General features: G+C 36.5%; 1 protein-coding gene across 1 annotated transcript; it reads right to left on the bottom strand.

The window, feature by feature from the left end:
- Positions 1-2,337: 2,337 nt before the first annotated feature.
- LOC108992061 (probable LRR receptor-like serine/threonine-protein kinase At4g36180) lies at positions 2,338-6,188 on the bottom strand. Its single transcript, XM_018966511.2, has one exon. It carries the CDS (start codon positions 5,913-5,915, stop codon positions 2,496-2,498), a length of 3,420 nt encoding a protein of 1,139 aa, XP_018822056.1. The 5' UTR covers positions 5,916-6,188; the 3' UTR covers positions 2,338-2,495.
- Between the last annotated feature and the right edge of the window lie 19,888 nt (positions 6,189-26,076).

The raw sequence follows: 26,076 nt of genomic DNA, 5'->3' as shown, positions 1-26,076 counted from the left end.
GGGAAAGTTGAGTCTCGACAATGCAAATGCTAACTGTTTGTCTACAAAATTGAAGCAAAATAAAAGATAACACTACCCAATGCCTGGGTCAAGTAGTAGCACTAGTAATATCTTACACTCAGCAAACTATAGTAAAAATGAATACCATGTATGTTACTATGGTATTAAAGCATGTCGACAAACTGCTCATACTGAGGATAATGAGAGGCGCCGATTTCTCGGTTGCCAAAACTATGAGGTAATTTTGCATTGTTTGTGGTCTTATTTGCTAAATTGTTGTGGTACTATTGTGCTTACAGATTTCAATACTTGTCAATTGTGCAGGCTTGCAGGTTTTTCTGTTGGTGTAATCTAGAAATACCATCATATGGCCAAAAGATCATTAATTGAATAAAAATCGAATTTCGTAAGATACAAGCCTCAATTGACATCCAAACCAATAGAAATTGATTTAGAGAGGCGTAAGAGAAAATTGGAGAAAACTAATTTGATTATTCTGATTTCGATGTCGTGGTTATTTGTTTTGGCAATTTATTTTGAAAAATTTTGAGTAATCTTATGGCGACTTGTACTAGACTTTTGGGCTCGGTGTATGGGCATTTTTAATAACTGTAATTATAATACAGTTTTATTGTTCGCACATTAAATTTATGTTTTGGGGCTAGTGTGAATGGGCAATAGTAGTACTTGTACATAGAATTGATAAAATATTATGAATATATTTTAGCTCTTTTCAATTTTGTATTTCAATTATTGAAAATGAATTTGCAATTTATCAAGTGTGTAATTTTTCTTAACATGTGACAAAAAAGTATATTTATCTATTCATTTCCTTGAGTGTTCCTAAACCTAGATCATTTCAATCACCGTTAGATTTGACAGGATATTTATCCGTTACAAAAAAATATCGTTAGAAAATATGAAATATTTATTATTTGTAAAATTGTAATAATTTCAAAACTATTTTCATATCGGGATAAAAAAAATAAACTTCATGTTTAGTTAAAATTGTAAATGTAAGTAAAAGAAAAAAAAATAATAAAGAAAGAATATATAAAGATTATTTTAATAGAATAAAGAAAGAAAGAAAGAAAGGAGATGTAAGAGATTTTTAAAAAATTAGTAAAATTTAAGATGAAATTTCAAGAATGATATATTTTAGTTAAGAAAAATTCTAGACATAAGCCTCACACCCTGCACACCTACTTAAAAATATGTGATTTTACTTTTTTATCCATATAATGAAAATGATTTCAGACATGTTTGTAAGTAAAATAGGATAAAACGGTAAAATAACATGTTTTTAAATGGGTGTGTAGGATGTAAGGCTTATGGGTAGCACTACTCTTTAGTTAAAATTAAAGAAATTTTATAGGGACCGGATAAGAATACTCTGACTTCACCATGCCTAGTTCTTCCCAGTTCCAACAAAATAAAAACATAAGAGTTCATGAGAATTTTGTGAATAATAAAATAATTTATAAATAATAGTAAGATAGCATCAATGAAATATTTTTTAAATTTTAGAAAAAGAGAAAAAATAAAATAAAAAATATTATAAAATTAAAATATTGTTAAAAAATAATTTTATAATATAATTTTTGTTTGTAAATTTAAAAAAATTCAATTATTTTTTACCTTTTATTTAAAATTTTGAAAAAATTATAATAATTAATTTAAATGTAATCATTAATTTAAAAATATTTATATTTAAATTATATTTAAAAAATAAATAAGATGATATGAAATAAAAATTTTAAGATAATATTTATTTTCAAACAAGCATTTTGGAACATCTTTGTACTATCGTCAGTACAGTGTACATTTGGACAAAAACAGAAACAATGATAAATTTTCATTTCTATTAAAAGAAACGAAATTAGGATTTAGGGGTCCCCACAAAAGAAAAGAAAAGAAAAGTTTGGTGACCCACTATTTTTATTTCCTTTCCCTCGCTCTTTGAACAGCTTTACGGAGCCTTCCTAGTGGGACCTGTAAAACGTTGTCTTCTTCTTCCTACTCCCCCCTGCATCCTAATTAAAACAACTGAACCGACCTGTCGTCTTCGGGAAACGACAGTCTTTTTGCCAGGGTGTATAACCTCGGGACCCCGCCCGCCACTAACGGCTACATTTTTTACTCGCTACAATAACCGAGATCCCTTCGCCTTCACCCAAGAAAAAGCCACGTGACTTCCCGTACGCACTGGGCCTTTTGGCGGGAAAGCAGTGGGCTCCATTGAAGAAAATATTTAAGCTTTGGTGGACCCACCTTGCTGATGCTACGCAGGCCGGCATCAATCGATTCAATTGGCATGCAGACAAGCAGTGGCTAAAATAAAAAGAAAAAAAGCGTGACTTACGTTGATAGCAATCTTTTCTTTCAAATCGAGAAAAAAAATAAAAATAAAAAAGAAATCAGAGAGAATCTAAAAATTCAACTACTGGGCAAAAAACAAAAATGGTCAAGGTTCCGAAAATAGAAAGGGTCTCGGCTTATGCCGGAGAATGTTGTGAGGTTGGATCGGCGGATGAAGGAATATCGGGCCCGACCCGGCAACCCTCCAGCATGAAGACGATGTCGGACATGGTTGGTCGGTCGAGGGGGTCCGGTGCTGTGCAGAGCAACCCGACTTTGACTCCAAGCAAGAACTCTTCCCATTCTGATGATTCGGGGTCGAGCTCCAGCAAGCCCGGCTCTAGCAACTCTGTAATTTGACCCTTTTGCAATTGTTTCTTCACCCACTTGACAATGTCTTCGTCCTGCTGCGTGAACATCACGGGTCTCTTCCCGGTTAAAAGTTCGAGCAGGACAATGCCGAAGCTGTAGACATCTGATTCTTTTGTGGCTTCCCCTGTTAGGACTGCTTCTGGCGATATATAGCCTATTGTGCCGATCGAAGTCGTTGAAGTTGAGGCTTCGGCTGGGGTTGCTACTGTGAGGCGGTCCAGACCGAAATCAGACAAATGGGCTTCGAAATCAGCGTCGAAAAGAACGCTTTGAGGCTTGACATCGCCATGCACCATGGAGGAACTGTGTAGGAAGGCCAAGCCGCGGGCGATCCCGAGCGCAATGAGGTGGCGCATTGGCCAATTGAGGACATGGCCGTCTTGGTGGGATGCTTCTTGGAGCAAACTGGCAAGGTTTCCATTGGGCATGTAGTCGTAGGCAAGGAGCCTCAAATCGGGTGCGCCGGCATAATATCCACGCAGGACAGTCAAGTTTCGGTGCTTCACTTTACCTAGCGATTCTGCTTCTTTTCTGAACATGTTCTCGTCGAGAGAACCGTCTGGGAGTCTGCGGATGGATAGCACCATTCCATCGTTGTAGCTTGCTTTGAAAACCAACCCATATCTCGTCCTGCTTAGTACGTTCTCTTCGTCGAACTGCCTGGTTGCCTCAATTGTCTCTGCTAGTGTGATCTTGTTATTGAACATCACCAGCTTCGGCCCCACGCCACCGTTATCGGTGCTACTTCCGCGGCCTCCGCTTGCCCCCGAGCTAGCCCTCCCGGGACTTCGTTTCTTCTCCCCAGATGCCCCTTCTTTGAGCCGCTTCCGCCACCTCAAGAGGCTGAAAATGTAGAAACAGCAACACAATGCCAATAGGCAAGCCCCACTTGCAGCAACAACAATTAACAAAATCAGCCTCCTCTTCCTATCCCCATCAGTCATCCCCTGACAATTTCGATCCATTGGCTTCCCGCATAAGTTCTGATTACCTGAAAAGGCTGATGGATCATTGAATCGAGTACCCAGCATTGCAGGGATCTCGCCTTGGAGGTTATTACTCGACACATTGAAGCTTACCAAGCTGGAAATCATTGTAAGATTAGGTGGAATTACCCCACTTAGGTTGTTACTAGAAAGGTCCAACTTTCTCAAATTTGATAGCTGGGATAATGAGACCGGAATGCCCCCTGAAAGATTATTCGAGTCCAGTAATAAAGCTGTCAAAGACGAGCACTTGGAAATCTCCTCTGGAATGTCACCTGTCAGATTGTTTCCACCCAAATCAAGCACTTCCAAATGCGAAAGTCGAGACAGATCCGCAGGAATGTGGCCCATTAGAGAGTTTGACCGGAGCTCGAGAACCTCCATATCAGTGCAGTTACCGAGCTCCGGTGGAATAGGTCCGGAAACATGATTATTCGACAATGACAGCGCCACCAGTGACCGAAGAAAACCGTAATTTCCCGAAATGTGACTGGAGAAGGCATTGGAACTTAGGTTCAAATAGCGTAAACCCATCAAACTACTAAACCCTTCAGGAACATCCCCTGAAAAGGAGTTCTGCTGCAGAGCAATCACTTGCAGATTTGGCAAACCCGAAAGCTCAAAGGGTAGCTCCCCAGAGAGATTCTGTTTGCTCAAATCCAGACTCGCCAGCCTGAAAAGATTTCCCATGCTCGGCGGAACCCTCCCGAAAAACCCATTATCACTCAGATTCAATACCATTAACCGACTCAGATTACCAATGCTCGGGGGAATTTCACCAGAAAAACCATTACCACTGAGGTCCAGTGTGGTCAAATTGCTTAATCCCATTAGGTCCTCCAGCAGAGTTCCATTCAGTCTGTTAGCTCTCAGGTTCAAAGTCTCGAGCACCAAAAGATTGCGAAAACTCGCCGGAACTGAACCCATAAACGAATTTCCTCCGAGGGATAACACCTTCAAACCCTTGATATCGCCTAAAAATTCGGGAATCTCTCCCGCAAAGTGGTTTCCCTCGAAATCAAGAATGCTTAATGACGTGCATTTCTTGATCTCCATTGGAATCACACCACTAAACGAGTTGTTCGCCAAGTTTAACTCCTCCAACCTTACCAGGTTTCCAATCTCAGCGGGAAGCACACCAGAGAACAAATTGTCGGAAAGATCAACTGTTTTTAAGGTGGATATAAGTGTTAACACCGAGGGAAACACACCGTGAATCCGATTGTGTTGAATATTCAGAACCTGAAGAACACTGAAACACGTTGACGTCTCGGGCCTCACCATATCCGTGAACGCATTGAATCCCAGCTGAACAAATCGAAGTGACGGGGCATGGACCGAGACGTTGCAGATCATCGACGTAGGGACCGAACCAGAGAGATTGTTCTGCGAGAGCGTGAGCACCTGAAGCTTTGGAAGAGCTCCCAGTGCAGCGGGAACGACACCTCCAAGCGAATTGCCTTCGGCGCTTAGGTGCACAAGCGACGAGCAATTGGCTATTGCTGAGGGAAGAGTTCCTTCCAAGAGATTGTGATCGAGCCAGAGGTACTGAAGCTGTTGGAGCTCTCCGAAGCTCGCCGGAATCTCTCCTCCAAACTGGTTGTACGAGAGGTTAATGAGCTGGAGCTCAGTTAAGTTCGAGACGCTCCTTGGAATCTCGCCGGAGAAGGCATTTGAGGAGAGATCAAGATATTTGAGTGCCGGAGGGAGATCGCCGGAGATATCACCGGAAAGGTGATTCTGCGCGAGATTGAGGATTCGGAGGCCGGTGAGGTTGCCGATCTCAGGCGGGAGCTTTCCGGAGAGCGAGTTGTACTGCAAGAATACAGAGCGTAGGAGCGTGCATTTGGAGAGAGAAGAAGGTATGGTCCCATTGAAGGAGTTGGACCGTAGGCTCAGCTTCTGCAACATGCGCAGGTCAGCAAGGCGGTCGCTGAGTCGGCCACCGAGTTGGAGGCGAGGCAGGCGGAGCTCCGTAACTCTGTTGTTCTCGCAGCCGACTCCGCGCCAGTCGCAGGGAGCAGAAGGAGTGGAAGAATCCCAGCCGGAGAGCGCTCCAAGTGGGTCATGCACATTGAGTTTGAAAGACGTCAAGGCTTGGACTTCCGCCATGGTTTCGGCACTGCGCTCTGCGGACGATAATAAGGGTGCGCAAGCGCAGAGGACCAGCACACAGAACAGGAAAGCGGATTCAGCCATGGACAGCAACGATGGATCTCGGGGAAAACAAAAAACACAAAAAAAATGAAAAATTTACAAGCTCTGATTGAACCCCACTAAAGGGTCTGCGCACAAGGAGCGTATGTTGGCAGAGATGCCATTTGAAGAGGAGAGAGGGATCGCCATACGTCGCGCCTGCAGCAAGCAGTTACGTTGGTGTTTTTGGACTTTGTTCAGAGACCCACAAACACAAACACAGAGTCAAGCGGAGGCAACAGAGATTTTCGCAAATCTTTCACACTCTCTCTGTCCTCAAAACCCTTTGAATAAACGCTTTTCGAAGCGGCATATGGTGGTGGGACCTCATCTCTGGTCAACTTTTTAACCACATATGAGATGTGATGAGTCGAATCATTGAGCCCTGTGTGATCTTATCTTTGCTCTGTTTTTAATTAATCTTTTTTTTTTCTTTATTTATTTTCCTTTTTTATTTTTATGTCCGTGACAGAGAGTAATCAATGCTCTAATTTTTTTTAATGTTAGTTAACTACATGATTATTTTTTAATTAATAATTTCTGACTCGTGGATTAGATCTTGGTCTAATGGTATAGACCATTAGACAACCCTTCAGATTCAAAGTGATAAATTGACTTTATATTATTTAATATTAAAAAATAATAATTACAATCGTAAATATATAAATATTAAATAATTATTTTAAAAAAATAAATATATATAAAATTTATATAAAAATAATAATTTTTTATTAATAAATTTTATATTTTTTAAAAATAATTACATGACACTTACGCATTCAATAACTATAAAAAACATTACTCGTTAATATTATATATGTCAAATAATTGATAACTTAGATTTTATAAAAAAAGAATTATGTTAGATTTTGTCTTTCTGAATTGAGATATAGGAGACATTTTATTTACGACACAAGGTAACAAAATACATTATTTGCATTATTAATATGATACGATTTAATTTATAAAATTTATATTTATAATTCTTTTTCACAAATCAAATTCTATTACATTACTAGGGAGTGTATATCCTCCCACTGACCCACGAATAAAATTTACTCTCACTCGTGCAGAATAAAAAGTCGCTGCGAAACACTGTTTCTCCTCCCCCACCCCCGTAGGCCTGTTCCCAGTGTCTATTGGGGGCCATATAGCGTCTCTTGCCCTACAATCCCTTGGTAAACCGTATGTAACATTTTTAAGAAGTGTCTGGATGTTAAATTGAATTAAATTAAATTGACTTGAGATGATAAAATATTATTAAAATATTATTTTTAAATTTTATTATTATTTTAAGATTTAAAAAAGTTAAATTATTTATTATATTTTATGTTAAAATTTAAAAAAATTATAATGATGAATTGAGATGAGTTGAGTTTAATTTAATTTCCAAAAGTACACTCAATCTTTACGTGCTTCACCAACTCGTCTCGAAGAAAACCAAAGACCCAAATGAGATGATTTTTATCGAAATGTTTCTCACAACATCATAAACAAAAACCACAAATGATAGATATATGAGTCAAATCAGCAGCCTATAATTTAGTCTCGAAATAAGGCCGAATATCAAGTTAAGAGATAAATTCAAGAAGAGATAAGACAAGTTAACTCAGACTTCTAAGAGGAAAGACACACAGACTCCTAACAGACTCCTAAAAGAAAATGGACTCAAACTCTTAAAATAAAAAAAGGTTCACAAGGCAATCACTCAAAAAAAAAAGAGACTTTTATATATATGAGGAGATTCTCTACAAATCTGACAGACTCTCGACAAGCTCTCTACATAAAATATCTCTGCAAAAACTTCATATACCAAACTCTACCACACAGAGCGACTCCAAATGATCTTTCCTAAATTTCTCCATTGTATTGAGCGATATTTGAGGTCATAAGAGATTGTAAACTCACCTATCATAGTTGATTTCTCTCCCAAACAACCCGTGAACATAGGCATTATGCCGAGCCACGTAAATCTATATGTCTCTCTATATTTATTTTTATTTAGTTTATTTATTACATATTTTATAGATAAACGCGAAGAACATCATATCGAAACCTGAATTATCTCATGGCCGGAGATGATTCTTTCCTCTCTTCTGGTCTGTTGTGCAAATTAAGGCATTAACAATAGAAATTGGTAATCTCTTCAGAGTATTTGGTATTTAGCGTTTGTGAATCACTGTCTGGTGTGGGTTTTTTGATTTCGGGGATTGAAGGGTTTGATTGGTTTGTGGTCTCGTTCTCTACTGTGCATGTTTCTATTTTTGTTGTTGTCGCTTCTTGTTGTTTGTTTCTTGTTTGATGTTTGAAGTTTGAAATAGTTGAGATTGGAGAAAACATGAAGAATGATGAAGAGCTCGAAACGTTTTTGGACGAGATCCGTTATGCAACATCATGCAATATCCATCATAATCATCATCTGCATCAACAATGTAACGAAACTCATTGTGTCATCCTTGTTCATGGGCCTTTGGTAAGTTATAAAACTCAGGGCATGTATGGTATGTGTTATGACGACCCTTCATGGCATTATAAGCATACATGTGCATCATCTCCTATTAGTGGGCTGTCTTTGCATTCAGATGGCTCTTCCTCAACCTTATGCTCTGGCAGAAATTCTTTCTAGGGGTGCTACCGGCCCCCTACGGAGTGGGGCCCCCCCTATCTTGCCCCCCGCCCCCACATGGGCAGGGGTTGGGATTTTTCCCCCGGGCCCTGCCCCCTGCCCCTCCAATCTCCACAACAAATTACAATTTAGTGATTCACAATTTGACAACACATTCATTGAGCACAATCAAGCAATTCACAAAACTACATGCACAATCAAATCCTCTACAATTCACAATCTCATTCTCCTTTAATCCCATCCTCCAATCTCCATCCACAAATTAAAAAAAAAAAATATGGGGTGATTGACGAAGAGATTCGAGAGTGAGCCATTGAGCCCTACTTACATTCGCCCAATACTGAGATTGAGACGGCGATGGAAATCTGCGACGGCTACGGCGACTCGAGATGACGATGGTGATTGGTCATTAGTGAGGCAAACAATGACTCAAGAATCGTAGAGAGAGAGAGAGAGAGAGAGAGAGGAAAATATGCATCGCGAGGAAGAAGAGAAACAGGGGCTGGGGGGACTCTTCAACCTGGTATTAACCCATAATCAAAATGCCATCGTTTTTATTATGGGCAAGGGTATTAAAAGAAATACTCAGACACAAAACGACGTTAACCTATGCCTGGGTATTTCTTTTTATGTAATACGTATTACATATAATATATATATAATTAATATATATATATATATATATTACAAACAGAGCGGGGCGGGGTATATACGAGGCAGGGTTCCACCCCATCCCGCCCCCGCCCCCGCCCCCACTGCCTACCCCTAATTCTTTCTCTAACAATGGATCACCTACCCCACCTCCATTAGAAGAGTCTAAACCCCATATGCCTTTCCACTACTCTGATGGATTATGCTTGGATTACAAAATCATCGATTCATCTGTTAGGACGAAGACCAAATTAACACCGATGAATATGGGGATTATAGCAATGTCGGGAGAGGATTTTCTAATTATATGGGCCTTCAATCCCTTGTTTCATTATGTTCTACAAGTTCTGATGGTCAGAGGTGCTTGACATTGTCCGAATTTTAGAGAGAGAGAGAGAGGGAGGACTTGCAGGCAACGGGGGTGGGGGTAGGGAGAGAGAGAAAGAGGGTGGAAAAGATCGAAAAATATAATCTACTGAATGTTGGTGTAAAGTATACTTTGCTAAGTCTCTTGCGTGGCAAATCCTTACTGGTTGGTGTAAAAATGGTGAACTCATTCGACCAGCTGTGAGCTTTTTTCCAAAATTTTTCATACAACTTAAATATGAAATTGAAGATATGTAGATCCATTCCATTGAATCTTAGGGATTTAGTTTCATATCCACAAACTATTCACTCATATGTCGGCTGTGCTTTCTTATGCGAATTAGTCACAATCCCATTGTTTCTTTCTTTGTTTTGGTTCTTTCTTATTCTTCTTCTTGGACACGTTTTTTATTTTATATTTTTATTTTGAAGTTTTCTTTTGGCAACTTTATTCTCTCTTCCCCATTATTCTGACTAGATGTCGCTGTTATACAACTTTATCCTTTTATCTTTTTCTTGCCGAGTTGATTGGTCAAAATGACAATTGAAAAGGTTGGGGAGGGAAAAGGGTGTGTGTTTGGCTAAACATTCTTTTAACCTTGATGAAATCTAACTTGTCAAGGAAAAGGACACAAGCTAAAATCCGGGGGGAGTTAATTTGAAAAAGCAACCCACCACAAGATTGAAGTTAAAATCAACCAAGTGGGACCCAAAAAAAGAAAGGTGGTTCTCACTCAAGCTATTAATTAGAATGATGCGAAAAGATGTCCTGTAATGGGGTGCATATTGGCGCTAAATATGGACAGTTTTTGAATATGTTGTGTGATTTTAGAGGCCTAAAAATCTCATCAACTTTAACAAGGGGTCCCTTTTTGCAAAACACAAATGATTGGTATAAATCACATGCTTACTGTTGCTATAATTACATGTCAAATCCATTCTTGTGGATGAACCACATCCATGAACCTGTTGAAAAATGAAGAATTAGCATGTACTTCTCACTGCTTATTTTATTCATTGACTTGACAAGTGTACCATTTTTTTTTTCTTTTTTTACCATAATCACCATACCAGAGAATGAATGAGCTTGCATGCATTGCCAATTAAGGCTGTCAATTGATTTGTTTCATGTCAATGGGACTTCTACAGTTTAGTTTCAACCTTCTTTTTTCTCCACTAATTGTTTCACTATTTTATATATGATTTATTTTTCATAAGATATTATTTACCATTTTATGCTGCACAATTTATAAAAAATATCTACATATTTTATAAAAAAAGAAAAACTATAATTATGAGATATGAAAGTAAATAATAACTTATGCATAGAATTATTCTTTATATATCTCAGAGCATTTCAGTTCATCTCAACTCATCTCAACTCATCTTATTATTATTCATTACTATTCAGTAATTTTAACTCACAAATCTTATTATTATTCACAACTCATCTCATTATTATTCACAATCCATCTCAACTCATCTTAAATCATTTTCGAATCCAAACGTCCCCTTAAAATAAATTAATGTGACGAAAACCAGATTTAACACAGCAACACGTTGGCCCTATGAAATCATAGCCAAGACCATCTTCTTGCCCACCAACCACCACCCACAACACACAGAGCCTTGCAGTAATAAAAACAACACTCAAATCAAAGAGTATCAAACAAACCCCCCCCCCCTAATAAAAAAACGTGCACGCGAACTGACATTTACAATAATCCTTACTAGCCTTTTGGAAATCCAAATTTCTTTTTGTCGGTTAACCGACGCAATCAGCTTTATTAATCCTTAGCAAAACAGCAAAAAAGAGCACATACAAACCCCAAATAAGTATCAATTGATGGGATATATGGTAATATTTTTTATAAAAATGATTTTTTTTTTGTTAAAAATAGTCTATTTTTACGCAATTAATTATAAATAATTTGTTATAAATATTTATTTTTCTTGTAGCAAGGACTTTAACCGTTTCACTTCTTTTGTGTTGAATGTCAGTAGATTTGAATAGAACTGTATTATATTAAGTTGGTGATTTATTGACAATTGAGGTCTAGATTACAACTTTTAAATAAGGAAGTGCATGCATGCATAGATCTAAAAACAAAGAGGGGTTGGGAAACTCTTTCCACTATAGAACCAAAGGACAAAGAGTGAGCGCAAGAAAATGATAAAAATGCTTCTCATGACCAAAGGGTATATGATTCGTTTCGTCAACTCGTGCGGACCGGAATTTGCATGTACTGCACAAATGATAGGATTTGCTCGCAAGATCGTGGGCTAGCTCATGCATGGAATGATGGGGAAGAATTGCCAATAAAAGCTTTGCATGCATGATATGACTTCCAAATCTCCTTCATGTACGAGCTAGCTAGCTAGCTCTCACAAATTAAGCTTCTAGGTTTGACTTGCGGCGGTGCATGCGCAAGTCCTTAACTTGTTGAAGATTGCTTCTATGGATCAGAGTGCTGCAAGCTTTCGAGTCTTGGCCTTGGCAAAGGGCAGCTCAATGGAGCAGTCCTTTCTAGTAGCCATCTCATTATTTATCTCCATCTAGTCTATAGTGACATTGACTATCTTGACAACATGCATATGGAGAGATCATGCAATCTGAAATTAGCTCTAACTCAAAGTTCAAGCTCAAAATTGACTTCAACTTCAAGTCAGAAGCTAGAGTTCTGAACGCAGTTGTAAGCCTATTTTAGTGAAATCAATAGGGTGAATCCAATTAAAGAAGGTGAAACAAGAGCCTTTTAGAACAAGATCTTTCATGTGCATATATAGTTCATCTACATAAACTTTGAAGATCTATGAACTTCCCCCAATTACATGACCCTCCAACTATAGGCCATGTTTGGTTAAACAGATAAGATGAGATAAAATATTTTGTTGAAAGTTGAAAAAAATATTGTTATAATATAATTTTTTAATATAATTTTTATTTTTTAGATTCGAAAAATTTGTAATGATTAGATAAGATGAGATAAGATAGTTTAGTTTTGTGTAACCAAATCAGCCATTGGAATAATACAAAGATAGGACTTATAATACAATTTGGTGAATATTGGCGCCAAATTTGGACAGTTTTTAAATCTGTTTAAGGGGCTGATTTTAGTGATTATTAAGGTCGAAATCTCATCAACTTTAAAAAGGTCGATACAATTAACCAACCCCAAAAAAGGTCCCTTTTGCAAGACACAAATGATTGGGACATACCACATACATAGTCTTGCTATAATGACTCATGCGTGACATGTCAAATTCTAGCTTTTCTGATCTAGTTATTCTATATATATAGGGCTACGAGGGAATTAATTAAGGACCATTTGTGAAATTGTTGAAAAATTAAGGATGATTATGTCATGTACTTCTCAGTGCTAGTTTATTCCTTGACTTTAAAACTGTACCATTTACATGATCACCAGACCAGAGGATGAGCTTGCATGCATGCGCGCGTTGCCAATGAAGGCTGTCATTTCTAATTTGTTTAACTTGAATAAGACTTTATAAGGTTATAATATATGTTGTGTTTGTTTTTCATAACTATTTTTTTCTTCTTCTCGAGCTAAGCTTTCAATGTTTATAAAGTTGTAACATTAATGTTACTTTTCATCTTAAATTTTGTCATCTTAACTAATATATGTACTGAGGTGACATATTTTAAGTACGTAGCTTTATATATTATCATATTATTGATAGAAAAACTCTATTTTCAAGTCAGTGTCGGTATGTAGAGCACACATAATAAAATACTTACATAATATAATTTACTTTAGAAGAGAAATTTTAAAATTTGAATCTTACGATTTAAATGATGATATAGATAGTATACTCTACAAACCTGCTTAATAATAAAATAACTCTTACAAATATAATTAAAAATAATAAAATTTAAGATAAAAAACGAAGGTCACGTTTTCTGAAGAAGGGACAACCATGCATACTGAGGAGGCTAAAATCATTGAGGAGCCGAAGTTGGGGATGATATTTAAATCTGAAGAAGAGTTAATTTCTTACTATAAAAGTTATGGAAAACAATGCGACTTTGAGATAATGACACAAATGAGCCATAGGTTTGAGAATGGGAGGCTTAGATATATCACATTGGGTTGTGCTCATGGCGGGAAGGCACAGAATCGGACCACAAATGTCGCTCGACCACGTCCGACATCAAAGACAGGCTGTAATGCAAGGATAAATGCTACGTTTTCTGAAGGGATGTTGAAGTTGTTGACTGTTCACAATACCCACAATCACGGGCTAAGTCCACAAAAAGGCGAGGTTCTTTCGGTGCAATAGAGAATTAAGTTTGTCTCTTAAGAGAATGCTAGATACAAATGATCAGGCTGATATCAGAATGAACAAAAGCGTCACTGCTCTTGTGCAAGAAGTAGGTGGGTTTGAGAACTTACCATTCAATGAAAAAGATTGTTGTAACTATATTGACAAGGCACGCCACCTTAGACTTGAGAAAGGTGGCGCTGGAGCCCTCCATGAGTATTTCGCTAGGATGTAATACAAGAATAATGGATTCTTTTCCCTAATGGACATGGATGATGATGAGAGGTTGAAAAATGTCTTTTCGGCAGATTCACGAAGTAGAGCATCATACAAATATTTTGGTGATGTTGTCATGTTCGACACTACATATCTGATAAATAGGTATGGGATGTCGTTTGCACCGTTTGTTGGTGTAAACCACCATGGACAGTCAATCCTTTTAGGGGCAGGATTGATTTCTAATGAGGATACAGAAACGTTCACATGGTTGTTTCAGAGTTGGTTGAACTGTATGGATGGTGAAACTCCAAAGGCTATTATCATAGATCAAGATAGAGCCATGAAAAATGCGATTGCGTTTGTATTTCCGAATACCCGACACCGATTTTGCTTATGGCACATACTGAAGAAATTACCTGAAAAACTCGGTTCACATGGTGCATATAAAGATGGGTTGAAAAGTCAATTGCTTAAGTGTGTGTATGACTCTCAAACAATAGATGAGTTTGAGAGTTGTTGGGAAGTGATGATTACAACATACAATTTGCAGGAAAATGCTTGCTTGCAAACTTTATACGCTGAGCGTACCTATTAGGCACCGGTATTCCTAAAAGAAATTTTTTGGGCTAGACTGAGCACAACCCAACGAAGCGAAAGCATGAATGCTTTCTCTGACGGGTACGTTCATGCTAGGATAAACTTAAAAGAGTTTGTTAATCAATTCGATAATGCGTTGAGAAAGAAGATTGAGAATGAAAATGCAGCTGACTTTCACTCATTCAATGTCACAATTCTTGCCGTCTCTATTTTTCCACTTGAGAAGATATTTCAAGTCACATATACTAACTTTAAATTTAGAGAAATTTAAAAAGAAGTAGTGGGAATGCTTGGTGTTCTTCCAACTCTACACCGAAAAGATGGTGTAATTGCAACGTACCATGTAGAAGATGAAATAGAAGTTGATGATTTCATCAAGGAGGTGACCCAAACAGTGTACTTTAATGAGGCCGAAGTTGATGTGAAGCGTTCATGCTCACTGTTCGAAATGAGAGGGATATTGTGTAGACATGCATTAGCCATTATGAGAGTTAACAAAGTGAAAAAAGTGCCAGAAAAGTATATATTAGATCGATGGAGAAAGGACATACACTCTCATACGTAGTACTTATGACTCAGTTGATGCAAGGCCAGAAGTGTGCAGATATTTGCGTATATTGAAGGTATGCTATTTTCTTATTTTTATTCTTATTTTGTTGGTTGTGGTTTGTTACATGGTCGGATTGTGAAATTCTTATTTTTTTTTGAACTTAACAAAAAGAAAAAATTTTGAATAGGTATGCTATGACGTTGCCACAAATGTAGCGTCATGTGATGAACATACTGATGATATGATAGATAAGTTACATGCAATGAACATTGTTTATCGCACCAAGAAGTCGCCCCAACGACCCTTGGAATATGTTGCAGATACAACTATTAATGCAAGTACAATTGGGAGTTCAAAGAAAGTCCTAAATCCCCTTGTAGTTAGAGACAAAGGAAGACCGCCATGCCTCAGAAAAAAAATCAATGATCGAGAGAGTCAAACTCACGACGAAAAAGACTACTCAGAAGGGAAAACATAAACAGGTCAACTCTGTGTTCCATTATGAATATTTATAATTTTTATCTTGTGTATTTGATTGTTAGACATAATCTGGTTTTTATTGATTTGTAGCCACATGGAAAAAATATCGATAGGGTTGACACGTGCAGGAATTTATTTGGGCAAACAGTTGTTGGGACTCAAGAAAGTATTGTCATTCAGGTAACTCATGATTCTATTGTCTTACTTTTTTATTCTTACTTTTTGCAATGTTTGGTAATATGATTATGACTTTTTTACTTTTTTATCTATTGCTAGCCTCCTCAAAACACTACCGAAATGTTGGACTTTAGTGAAACCCAACTTGGGGATGAGAAACGACCAGAACTTTCAGAACTTCATAAAGCTCTAGATGGGAGACTCAAGATCGTGGACACGTGCATGACTGAAAATGTTGCAATACTTTTATTTGTAATTAATTTTGTTGGTGTATTTCATTCCATGGTTGGAATTTGTTTATGTTAGGACTCATTTGGTGTAATTATGGGAGGTTGAGATTTTGAGTTGTACATGTTAATTGGAACATGCAGAAGTAGGTGGTATGTTACATGCATATGCAATGAAATATTGTATATAATGATGAAGTTATATATTATTAAAGTGAAATCAGGGACACCAATGAAGTTATATTTTGTTAAAGTGTATTCAAGGACTTGAAGTTATGCTACAGAGTTGTGGAATTTTTCATATAATTTGTGAATAGTTGTTTGGTTTTGAAAAATCAGTGGTTCTATCACATAAAACAGCTAGAGGGAGGGTGAATAGGTGCAGTTCAAATTTTCTGGTCCAATAAAATATAAGACAAGTAAGCAATTAAAAGATGAAACAAATCATACAAATAATCAACACAGAGATTTGGTCACGAAGTGGAAACTCATTCGAAGAACGTCTTCAAATTCTAAAACCACTCTAAGTGTAAGCCACCATTTAAAATCCACTATAGAAAAAAAGTTTGTTACAACTAATATAGAGACACTCACAAAACCTTTGTAGTTTTTAAACTTGACTTGCAACACCACAAGTGACCCACTCGATCTCTACACGCATGTAGTGTCGGAACTCCGACCTTCTATAGCTTCCCACGAGAACCTCTCGATCTCTACATCAACAGCAGCTCCAGAAACCTTCCGGACAATCAACACGTCCACTTCAATGGACTTTGAATAAGATTTGATCTTGAGTGTTGTGTGGTGGAGATGTGTTTTTCCAAGAGAGATTCACAAGGTGAGGAAATGTTTCTCTCTACGGCTCTTGAAGCATTTAGGGTTTTCGCTCCGTTTCTCCACACCAAAAAACAGAAATAAGATGTTCTATATATAGTCTTAACAAATCACGGCACTCAAAATCCTGAATTTTAAGTTGTCTTGAATATTGGCTCGAGCGAGGTGTCGAGCGCACGTTGTCTTGAACATTAGCTCAAGCGAGATGTCGAGCGCAAGTCGAGCAAACCTCTCTGGAAGAGTTCTACTCGAGCGTTACGTCGAGCGCATTTCAAGCGAACCTCTCTGTATGGGTTCCGCACATCGAGTGAACCTCTCTAGAAGAGTTCTGATCGAGCGCCACATCGAGCGCACTTCCAGCGAACCTCTCTGTATGGGTTCCACTTGAGCACTGAGTCGAGCGCACATCGAGCGAACCTCTCTGGAAGGTTCCGCTCGAGAGCCAGTCGAGCAGTGTTGAGCACACTTCAATCTTTTTCATGTTACACCGCTTGAACCCTTGTTACAACTCAATTTTACACAGGTTTTCACAAGAATATGCCAATCAACTAAATTTTCCCTCAACATGTTTCTTTTTGCCAACCAATGAGCCATGATCTGTACACTGATATCTACTGATATATTAGGACAATATCTGGTATCAACCTGTTTGTATATACTTTCATGGGAACAAATAACGCCAATATCACACTTCCCAACTTCATACATAGATAAGTTATATACAAGAACATTGATGTTGATGCATCGTTTACATCTCAATTTCTCAACTAGTTGCTTAAGGTTATACACAACAAAGACTACAAAAGTATATACAAAGTTCCATCTAGTAATATGGTTTCATTGTTTACAGACACAATACAATGAAATTAATATAAAAATAATCCAACAGACACGAATTAGTGTGCGTTCACGCCTGATGTCTGCTTGTTGCCTTTGAATATCAAGTTGGTCATTGTGGATTCCCAACTTATACTTCACAATCTTTTCATCTCTTCTTCGAAGCTCTTTCTTATTCCTTAACAACTCAATTTATATCTTCATAAGTTTTTTTTCTCTTTTCTCACTGTGATTTGCCCATTTGAAATAGTTGCAGTGTGGTAATCTCTAATTATAAAGAAAAAACGTAAAATATCAAAGTTTTGTAGAAACTCAAATGCACGTCAAAGTTATACTAAAACATTTCTACCGCTGTATTGTAGTTTGGACACCCAAAACATGATCGGCCCAGATTTTTTGGCGTATTCGATGTTTTAAGTTTTGCGGGCTTCCCACAAATGCACATTGGGTTGTTCGTCGAAATCCATGAAGAAGCTGAGGATGACATCCTAATGAAGACAATTTCAACAAATCAACCAAAGAATACAAAAACTGTGCACATTACCAAAACTTTGCATATCACAAGCAAAATAATAGAGACAATCAAGTAGATAAGATATAATGAAAAGAGCCCAACTTGATAGCTGCACTTTATATATGATACCATGCTGCTCCTGTTTCTAAATTTTCTGCTGAACAAAACATGCACATGCACTCCCAAACGTATGTGCACATGCTCATAAGGCCTAACTTTGCTTTGGAAAGGAAAAAAAAAATGGAGAACATAAGGCAATTAAAATCAGAGTTTGATGCAGCATGGTGCATGTGAAGCGGAATCTATTAACACAAGATATCACTACTCTTCTATAAGTTTACCAAAACTTTGCACATTACAAAAACTTTGCAAAACTTTGAATAATAGCTTAATTCTATATTACCAAAACTTTGCAAGTTACCAATTTGCATGCACACGACAAAACAATCACTTTATATATGATATCTTAATTAGCTGCACTTTTTCCTCTCTATTTTGTTTCTACTTGCCCTACACATGTGATTCACTGCAACACAAGTTGAGGACCTTGAGTATACCTATACCAAGTCTGAAAGTTCCTACAGAGAACAACCATTGGATCAAATAAAAGAAAATATGCTTGTCCTCCATGTACAAGCATATCACACGCATCAACATGTTTACTCTTACCATTTAGATTGCCATCTGATAGCAGAATATATGCATACAGTTAAACCCACAAAGAAAAGAATACCATTCCTATTTAAGATGAGAAAGTGGGGCAAATTTTTGGTTTTATTCTGTAGGTTTTACTTTGTCAGGTGCTTTAATTTCTGTTTGATAAAAACATTATAACATGATGATAAACATTCTGTTGGTGGAAAGAAAAGAATTTGGAAGTATTTGTGAATTTCTGTCAAGGAACAGTTTTGGGGGGGGGGGGCTTGGCCTAATATGGTTGAAAACTTGAAACATTAAGAACTTCTGGTCAGGATTTTGGATTGTTAAGCACACAACTCTCTCTCTCTCTCTCTCACTCACACACACACACAGAGTCAGAAAGGGGCATGATCATATGGGAGTTCCACATAAATGCACGACTCATCTGTAGGCTTTCTATCTATCAACCCCACTTTTTAAAATCTTTTAAAGCCTTATAAATAAAAAAGAGTTAACTCAGCAATCAATCTCAAATAAATCCAAGGCATCTGAGAGTACTCCACTCACGCATTTACATTGTGTGCCACTTTAGAAGGTAGCATCTGTAAAATGAATGACAGCTTGGAGGAACCTTGTTGGTCAAATGCTCTTTCCTTAAGCATGCTCAACAAACCAAAAACAAGAATTCAAAATTAATATAAATTTTCCCTCAATAAACCAACCAACAACATTTTTTTTTCATATCTTTTTCTCCTGAATTTTATTACCTAAGAACTCGGAAGCTTAGGTTTCAAACAATAGATTCTTACCCTTTTTATTAATAGAGAATGTAAAAACCTAAACTCAACCTAAATTCAGAACCACAAAATAAAAATATATGCACAACACAAAATTAATCAACTGCATTTATTTGTTACAGAGAGAGAGAGAGAGAACCGGTGGCCGTAGCTGTGTTCGTGGGGAAGAGGCGCAACGAAGTCACACGGAGAATATTAGGGCTCGGACCAAAAAATGAGGGTTAAACCAGAGAAGAGATTAGGCATGAAAAATGGGAGCTTTCGCGGCTTGAAGAGAGAAGAGAACCGACGGCCTGGAGAAGAGAAGCAGACTGCTGTGCATCGGAGCTCAAACCAGAGAAGAGAGAAGGGCACTTCGGGGCTCAAACCAGAGAAGAAGAAGGTGCCTATAGCTACAAAACTCACCGTTTTGACAACACTTTTAACTTAAATTCATTCTCGCCCAATTCCTTCAGCCTTAACGGTTCGTTTCATTAAACTTATCTAAACCACACCGTTTCATTGGCCACGTTGGATAGGTGGTGCGCAATCGCCTGCGCAGATCGCCTGCAACAAGCGTTTTCTTTTTACTTATTTAAGCATCCCCTAAATAAGTTACACAAAACTCATTTAGGGCGATTCGATATGGTGAAACAAAAATCATTTTAAAACAAGATTTCTCTTGTACATAGTTCATATTGCATAGACTTTTTGAGTATCCATCAACTTCACCAACTACATGATGAACATCCCTTAAATTTTCAACTACTGTTTTTAAACAAAATGGTTGGGATTTTGCCACATCAAGATCTGGCACTACTCTTAAAACATTATAAAATGATACAAATACTAATTAGTAATTAATGAATGCACAAGGAAAATGATACATGGGGTCATATATATAGCATAAACCATGTTGGTTCTAATTGTTCTGATTAAGCCAGGTTCCTATCTAGCTAGGGGTGGACCATTCTAGTTAATGACTCTGTTGAAAAACAAGGCATGACCATTTATTTTCTGGTTGCTTATTCATTCATTCATCAGAGGCCCTGCCAGTGTAATCTTGTCATTATCAGGACAGCTGAGGATGAGCTTGCAGCATGCAGCCTTGCTTGCTAATTTAAGGCTCTCATCAAACTTCAAAGTGGTTATGGCTCGTTGCTGGGATACTAATACTATGCAGGTTTTGCTTCTGCCATGCAATACTTTAATGGATCAGGTGATTAAATTCTTTATACGGTTCTCTTGATACAAATTCCTCTAAGTTAATTTATTCGTAAGTCGGCATGTAGGATTTTTTTATTTTTTATTTTTTTTTATGCATTTAGAGAGAGGAATTTCGAACTCTAAACCTTCATTTTGGAGGCAGAAATTATACCAATCAGGCTAAAGGCCTTTGGCGATTATTTGCATCCACCTCACCACTTCGGCTAACCCTTGAGAAGGAAAACTGCACATCTAGACCATTACACAAGGAGATTTGATTTATATAAAATTTAGTTTTTAAACTTATTTAGCAAATCAATTATAAATAAAATAAACTTTCATTTGGTTATTAAATTCACTTCCTTTGCGGAAATTGCATTCATTAGAGTTTTTATCTAAGCTATACGCCTACAGTGATATATATTTATATTTATTGGATCTCACAATATATATTCAACATTTAATATATTAGATAAATTTTACTAAAAAAAGCTATAATTCTATAGAATCTACTTTATATATCTACATTTCTCGTTTCTCAAAATCTTAAAATTGGAGCAAGGACTCATGACATTTTACTGTACTCGTTAAAAGTCACTAACTTTTGGGGCAGGCCTCGTACTATATTTTAGGGTCATTTATTTCCTTTGAAACCTTTTAAAATTGAACTTTATTAATCAAATGAGTTGAATTAGAATAAATTAATGTCACGAAAACCAGATTTAACACAGCAACACGTTGGCCCTATAGAAATCATAGCCAAGACCATCTTCTTGCCCACCAACCACCACCCACAACACACACAGCCTTGCAGTAATAAAAACAACACTCAAATCAAAGAGTATCAAACAAACCACCCCCCCCTAATAAAAAAACGTGCACGCGAACTGACATTTACAATAATCCTTACTAGCCTTTTGGAAATCCAAATTTCTTTTTGTCGGTTAACCGACGCAATCAGCTTTATTAATCCTTAGCAAAACAGCAAAAAAGAGCACATACAAACCCCAAATAAGTATCAATTGATGGGATGGTAATATTTTTTATAAAAATGATTTTTTTTTTGTTAAAAATAATCTATTTTTACCGTAATTAATTATTATCATTATAAATAATCTGTCATAAATATTTATTTTTCTTATAGTAAAAACTTGAACCGTTTCACTCCTTTGGCGCTAAATGTCGACAGATTTGAATAGTACTGTACTATATTAAGTTGGTGATTTATTGACTATTGAGGTCTAGATTACAACTTTTAAATAAGGGAGTGCATGCATGCATAGATCTAAAAACAAAAAGGGGTTGGGAAACTCTTTCCACTATAGAACCAAAGGACAAAGAGTGAGCGCAAGAAAATGATCAAAATGCTTCTCATGATTCGTTTCGTCAACTCGTGCGGACCGGAATTTGTACTGCACAAATGATAGGATTTGCTCGCAAGATCATGGGCTAGCTCATGCATGGAATGATGGGGAAGAATTGCCAATAAAAGCTTTGCATGCATGATATGACTTCCAAATCTCCTTCATGTACGAGCTAGCTAGCTAGCTCTCACAAATTAAGCTTCTAGGTTTTACTTGCGGCGGTGCATGCGCAAGTCCTTAACTTGTTGAAGATTGCTTCTATGGATCAGAGTGCTGCAAGCTTTCGAGTCTTGGCCTTGGCAAAGGGCAGCTCAATGGAGCAGTCCTTTCTAGTAGCCATCTCATTATTTATCTCCATCTAGTCTATAGTGACATTGACTATCTTGACAACATGCATATGGAGAGATCATGCAAGCTGAAATTAGCTCTAACTCAAAGTTCAAGCTCAAAATTGACTTCAACTTCAAGTCAGAAGCTAGAGTTCTGAACGCAGTTGTAAGCCTATTTTAGTGAAATCAATAGGGTGAATCCAATTAAAGAAGGTGAAACAAGAGCCTTTTAGAACAAGATCTTTTATGTGCATATTTACATAAACTTTGAAGATCTATGAACTTCCACCAATTACAAGACCCAACTATAGGCCTCGTTTGGTTAAGCAGATGAGATGAGATGAAATATTTTATTGAAAGTTGAAAAAAATATTGTTATAATATAATTTTTTAATATAATTTTTATTTTTTAGATTCGAAAAATTTGTAATGATTAGATAAGATGAGATAAGATAGTTTAGTTTTGTGTAACCAAATCAGCCATTGGAATAATACAAAGATAGGACTTATAATACAATTTGGTGAATATTGGCGCCAAATTTGGACAGTTTTTAAATATGTTTAGGGGCTGATTTTAGTGATTATTAAGGTCGAAATCTCATCAACTTTAAAAAGGTGGATACAATTAACCAACCCCAAAAAAGGTCCCTTTTGCAAGACACAAATGATTGGGACATACCACATACATAGTCTTGCTATAATGACTCATGCGTGACATGTCAAATTCTAGCTTTTCTCTAGTTATTCTATATATATAGGGCTACGAGGGAATTAATTAAGGACCATTTGTGAAATTGTTGAAAAATTAAGGATGATTATGTCATGTACTTCTCAGTGCTAGTTTATTCCTTGACTTTAAAACTGTACCATTTACATGATCACCAGACCAGAGGATGAGCTTGCCTGCATGCTCTCGTTGCCAATGAAGGCTGTCATTTCTAATTTGTTTCACTTGAATAAGACTTTATAAGGTTGTAATATATGTTGTGTTTGTTTTTCATAACTATTTTTTTCTTCTTCTCTACCTAAGCTTTCAATGTTTATAAAGTTGTAACATTAATGTTACTTTTCATCTTAAATTTTGTCATCTTAAGTAATATATGTACTGAGGTGACATATTTTAAGTACGTAGCTCATATTACAGATAGAAAAACTCCATTTTCAAGTCAGTGTTGGTATGTAGAGCACACATAGTAAAGTACTTACATAGTATAATTTGATTTAGAAGAGAAATTTTAAAATTTGAATCTTATAAATCAAATCTTACGATTTAAGTGATATTGATAGTGTACTTTACAAACCTGCTTGATAATAAAATAACTCTTATAAATATAACACTCACACACCCTATGAAAAAAATAAAGGTGTGGGGGGTGTGAGACTGAATAGTAGTTGATGCATAGTAAATCCCTAAAATTAAACATAAAGAACAGTTAACCATATTTACTACAAAAAAAACTATAAAAATGTTTCAATTAAGATGTGCTGGTAAAATGAATCAGTGCATATATAGAATGGTGGGGAAGATATATTTTAAGGTAGCATCCATATTTTCACAAAAACCTATAAAACTTTCATCTCTCCTCCAATATTTCTATACTATTTATAAAAAAAACTTCCCAACATTTTATATATTTAAGAGTCCCCCTAAATAAGTACAAAGTTCATTTAGGGCGATTAGATATGGTGAAACAAAAGCATTTTAAAACAAGATTTCTCTTGTACTTATATAGTTCATATTGCATAGACTTTTTGAGTATCCATCAACTTCACCAACTACATGATGAACATCCCTTAAATTTTCAAATACTGTTTTTAAACAAAATGGTTGGGATTTTGCCACATCAAGATCTGGCACTACTCTTAAAACATTATAAAATGATACAAATACTAATTAGTAATCAATGAATGCACAAGGAAAAGGATGCATGGGGGGTCATATATATAGCATAAACCATGTTGGTTCTAATTGTTCTGATTAAGCCAGGTTCCTTGCTAGCTAGGGGTGGACCATTCTAGTTAATGACTGTTGAAAAACAAGGCATGATCATTTATTTTCTGGTTGCTTATTCATTGATCAGAGGCCCTGCCAGTGTAATCTTGTCATTATCAGGACAGCTGAGGATGAGCTTGCAGCATGCAGCCTTGCTTGCTAATTTAAGGCTCTCATCAGACTTCAAAGTGGTTATGGCTCGTTGCTGGGATACTAATACCATGCAGGTTTTGCATCTGCCATGCAATACTTTAATGGATCAGGTGATTAAATTCTTTATACGGTTCTCTTGATACAAATTCCTCTAAGTTAATTTATTTGTAGGTCAGTGTGGATGAATTTTTTTTTTTTTTTTATATATATTTGGTGAGAGGGATTTTGAATTCTAAACCTTCATTTTGGAGACAGAAATTATACCAATCAGGCTAAAGGCCTTTGGTGATTATTTGCATCCATCTCACCACTTCGGCTAACTCCTTGATAAGGATAAATGCAAATCTAGACCCTTACATGAGGAGATTTGATTTATAAAAAATTTAGTTTTTAAACTTATTTAGCAAATCAATTATAAATAAAATAAACTTTCATTTGGTTATTAAATTCACTTCCTTTGCGGAAATTGCATTCATTAGAGTTTTTATCTTAACTATACGCCTACAGTGATATATATTTATATTTATTCAACATTTAATATATTAGATAAATTTTACTAAAAAAAGCTATAATTCTATAGAATCTAATTTATATATCTACATTTCTCGTTTCTCTAAATCTTAAAATTGGAGCAAGAACTCATGACATTTTACTGTACTCGTTAAAAGTCACTAACTTTTGAGGCAGGCCTCGTACTATATTTTAGGGTCATTTATTTCCTTTGAAACCTTTTAATACCACTTTTATAAGGGCTTTTCATTACTCTCTTTTTTTTTTTCTCAGGCAGGGCCGCAGGGCTTTTATTACTCAGGGGCATACGGTAAAGGCCTTAATGCCTTGATCTTAAAGGCCAGCTGCCCTGGCTTGCAAAGGCGCGTATATCTCGGGTTTAAATGTGGTAATCTGCTCTTTCTAATATTTATTGAGATTTACTGAGGTTCATTGATGCTTGATGTTACTGCCAAGTGCCAAACCAACCCCATTAAACCCATAAAGACCTGATCAAATGAAGAAACAAATAAGTAGGAACCGATTCAACTTATTTCTAGTCTCTAGTCGTGCTCTTTAACGTGCTCGAGTCGAATTGAATTACTCTTGAGCTCTGATCTTCCTCTTAGAAGGAATTATTTATTTTTCAATGAAATTGAATAAATACGAATATAAAATTACAAAAAAGTATTAAATTTAATGAAAATTCTACTTCTAATATATAGACTTATATTGAACTATAAGATTATAAAAACATTAAAACTACTTAGTCATGCATACTAACTATTATGCATACTATAAAATAGGTATAACTATAATTTAATTGCTTACGTACTTAACTAACTGACTTTTA

This window comes from Juglans regia, chromosome 11 (assembly GCF_001411555.2).
Source record: "Juglans regia cultivar Chandler chromosome 11, Walnut 2.0, whole genome shotgun sequence".
NCBI lineage: Eukaryota > Viridiplantae > Streptophyta > Magnoliopsida > Fagales > Juglandaceae > Juglans > Juglans regia.
The sequence above is the reverse complement of the archived record's forward strand: the minus strand, read 5'-3'. Positions and strand labels throughout refer to the sequence as shown.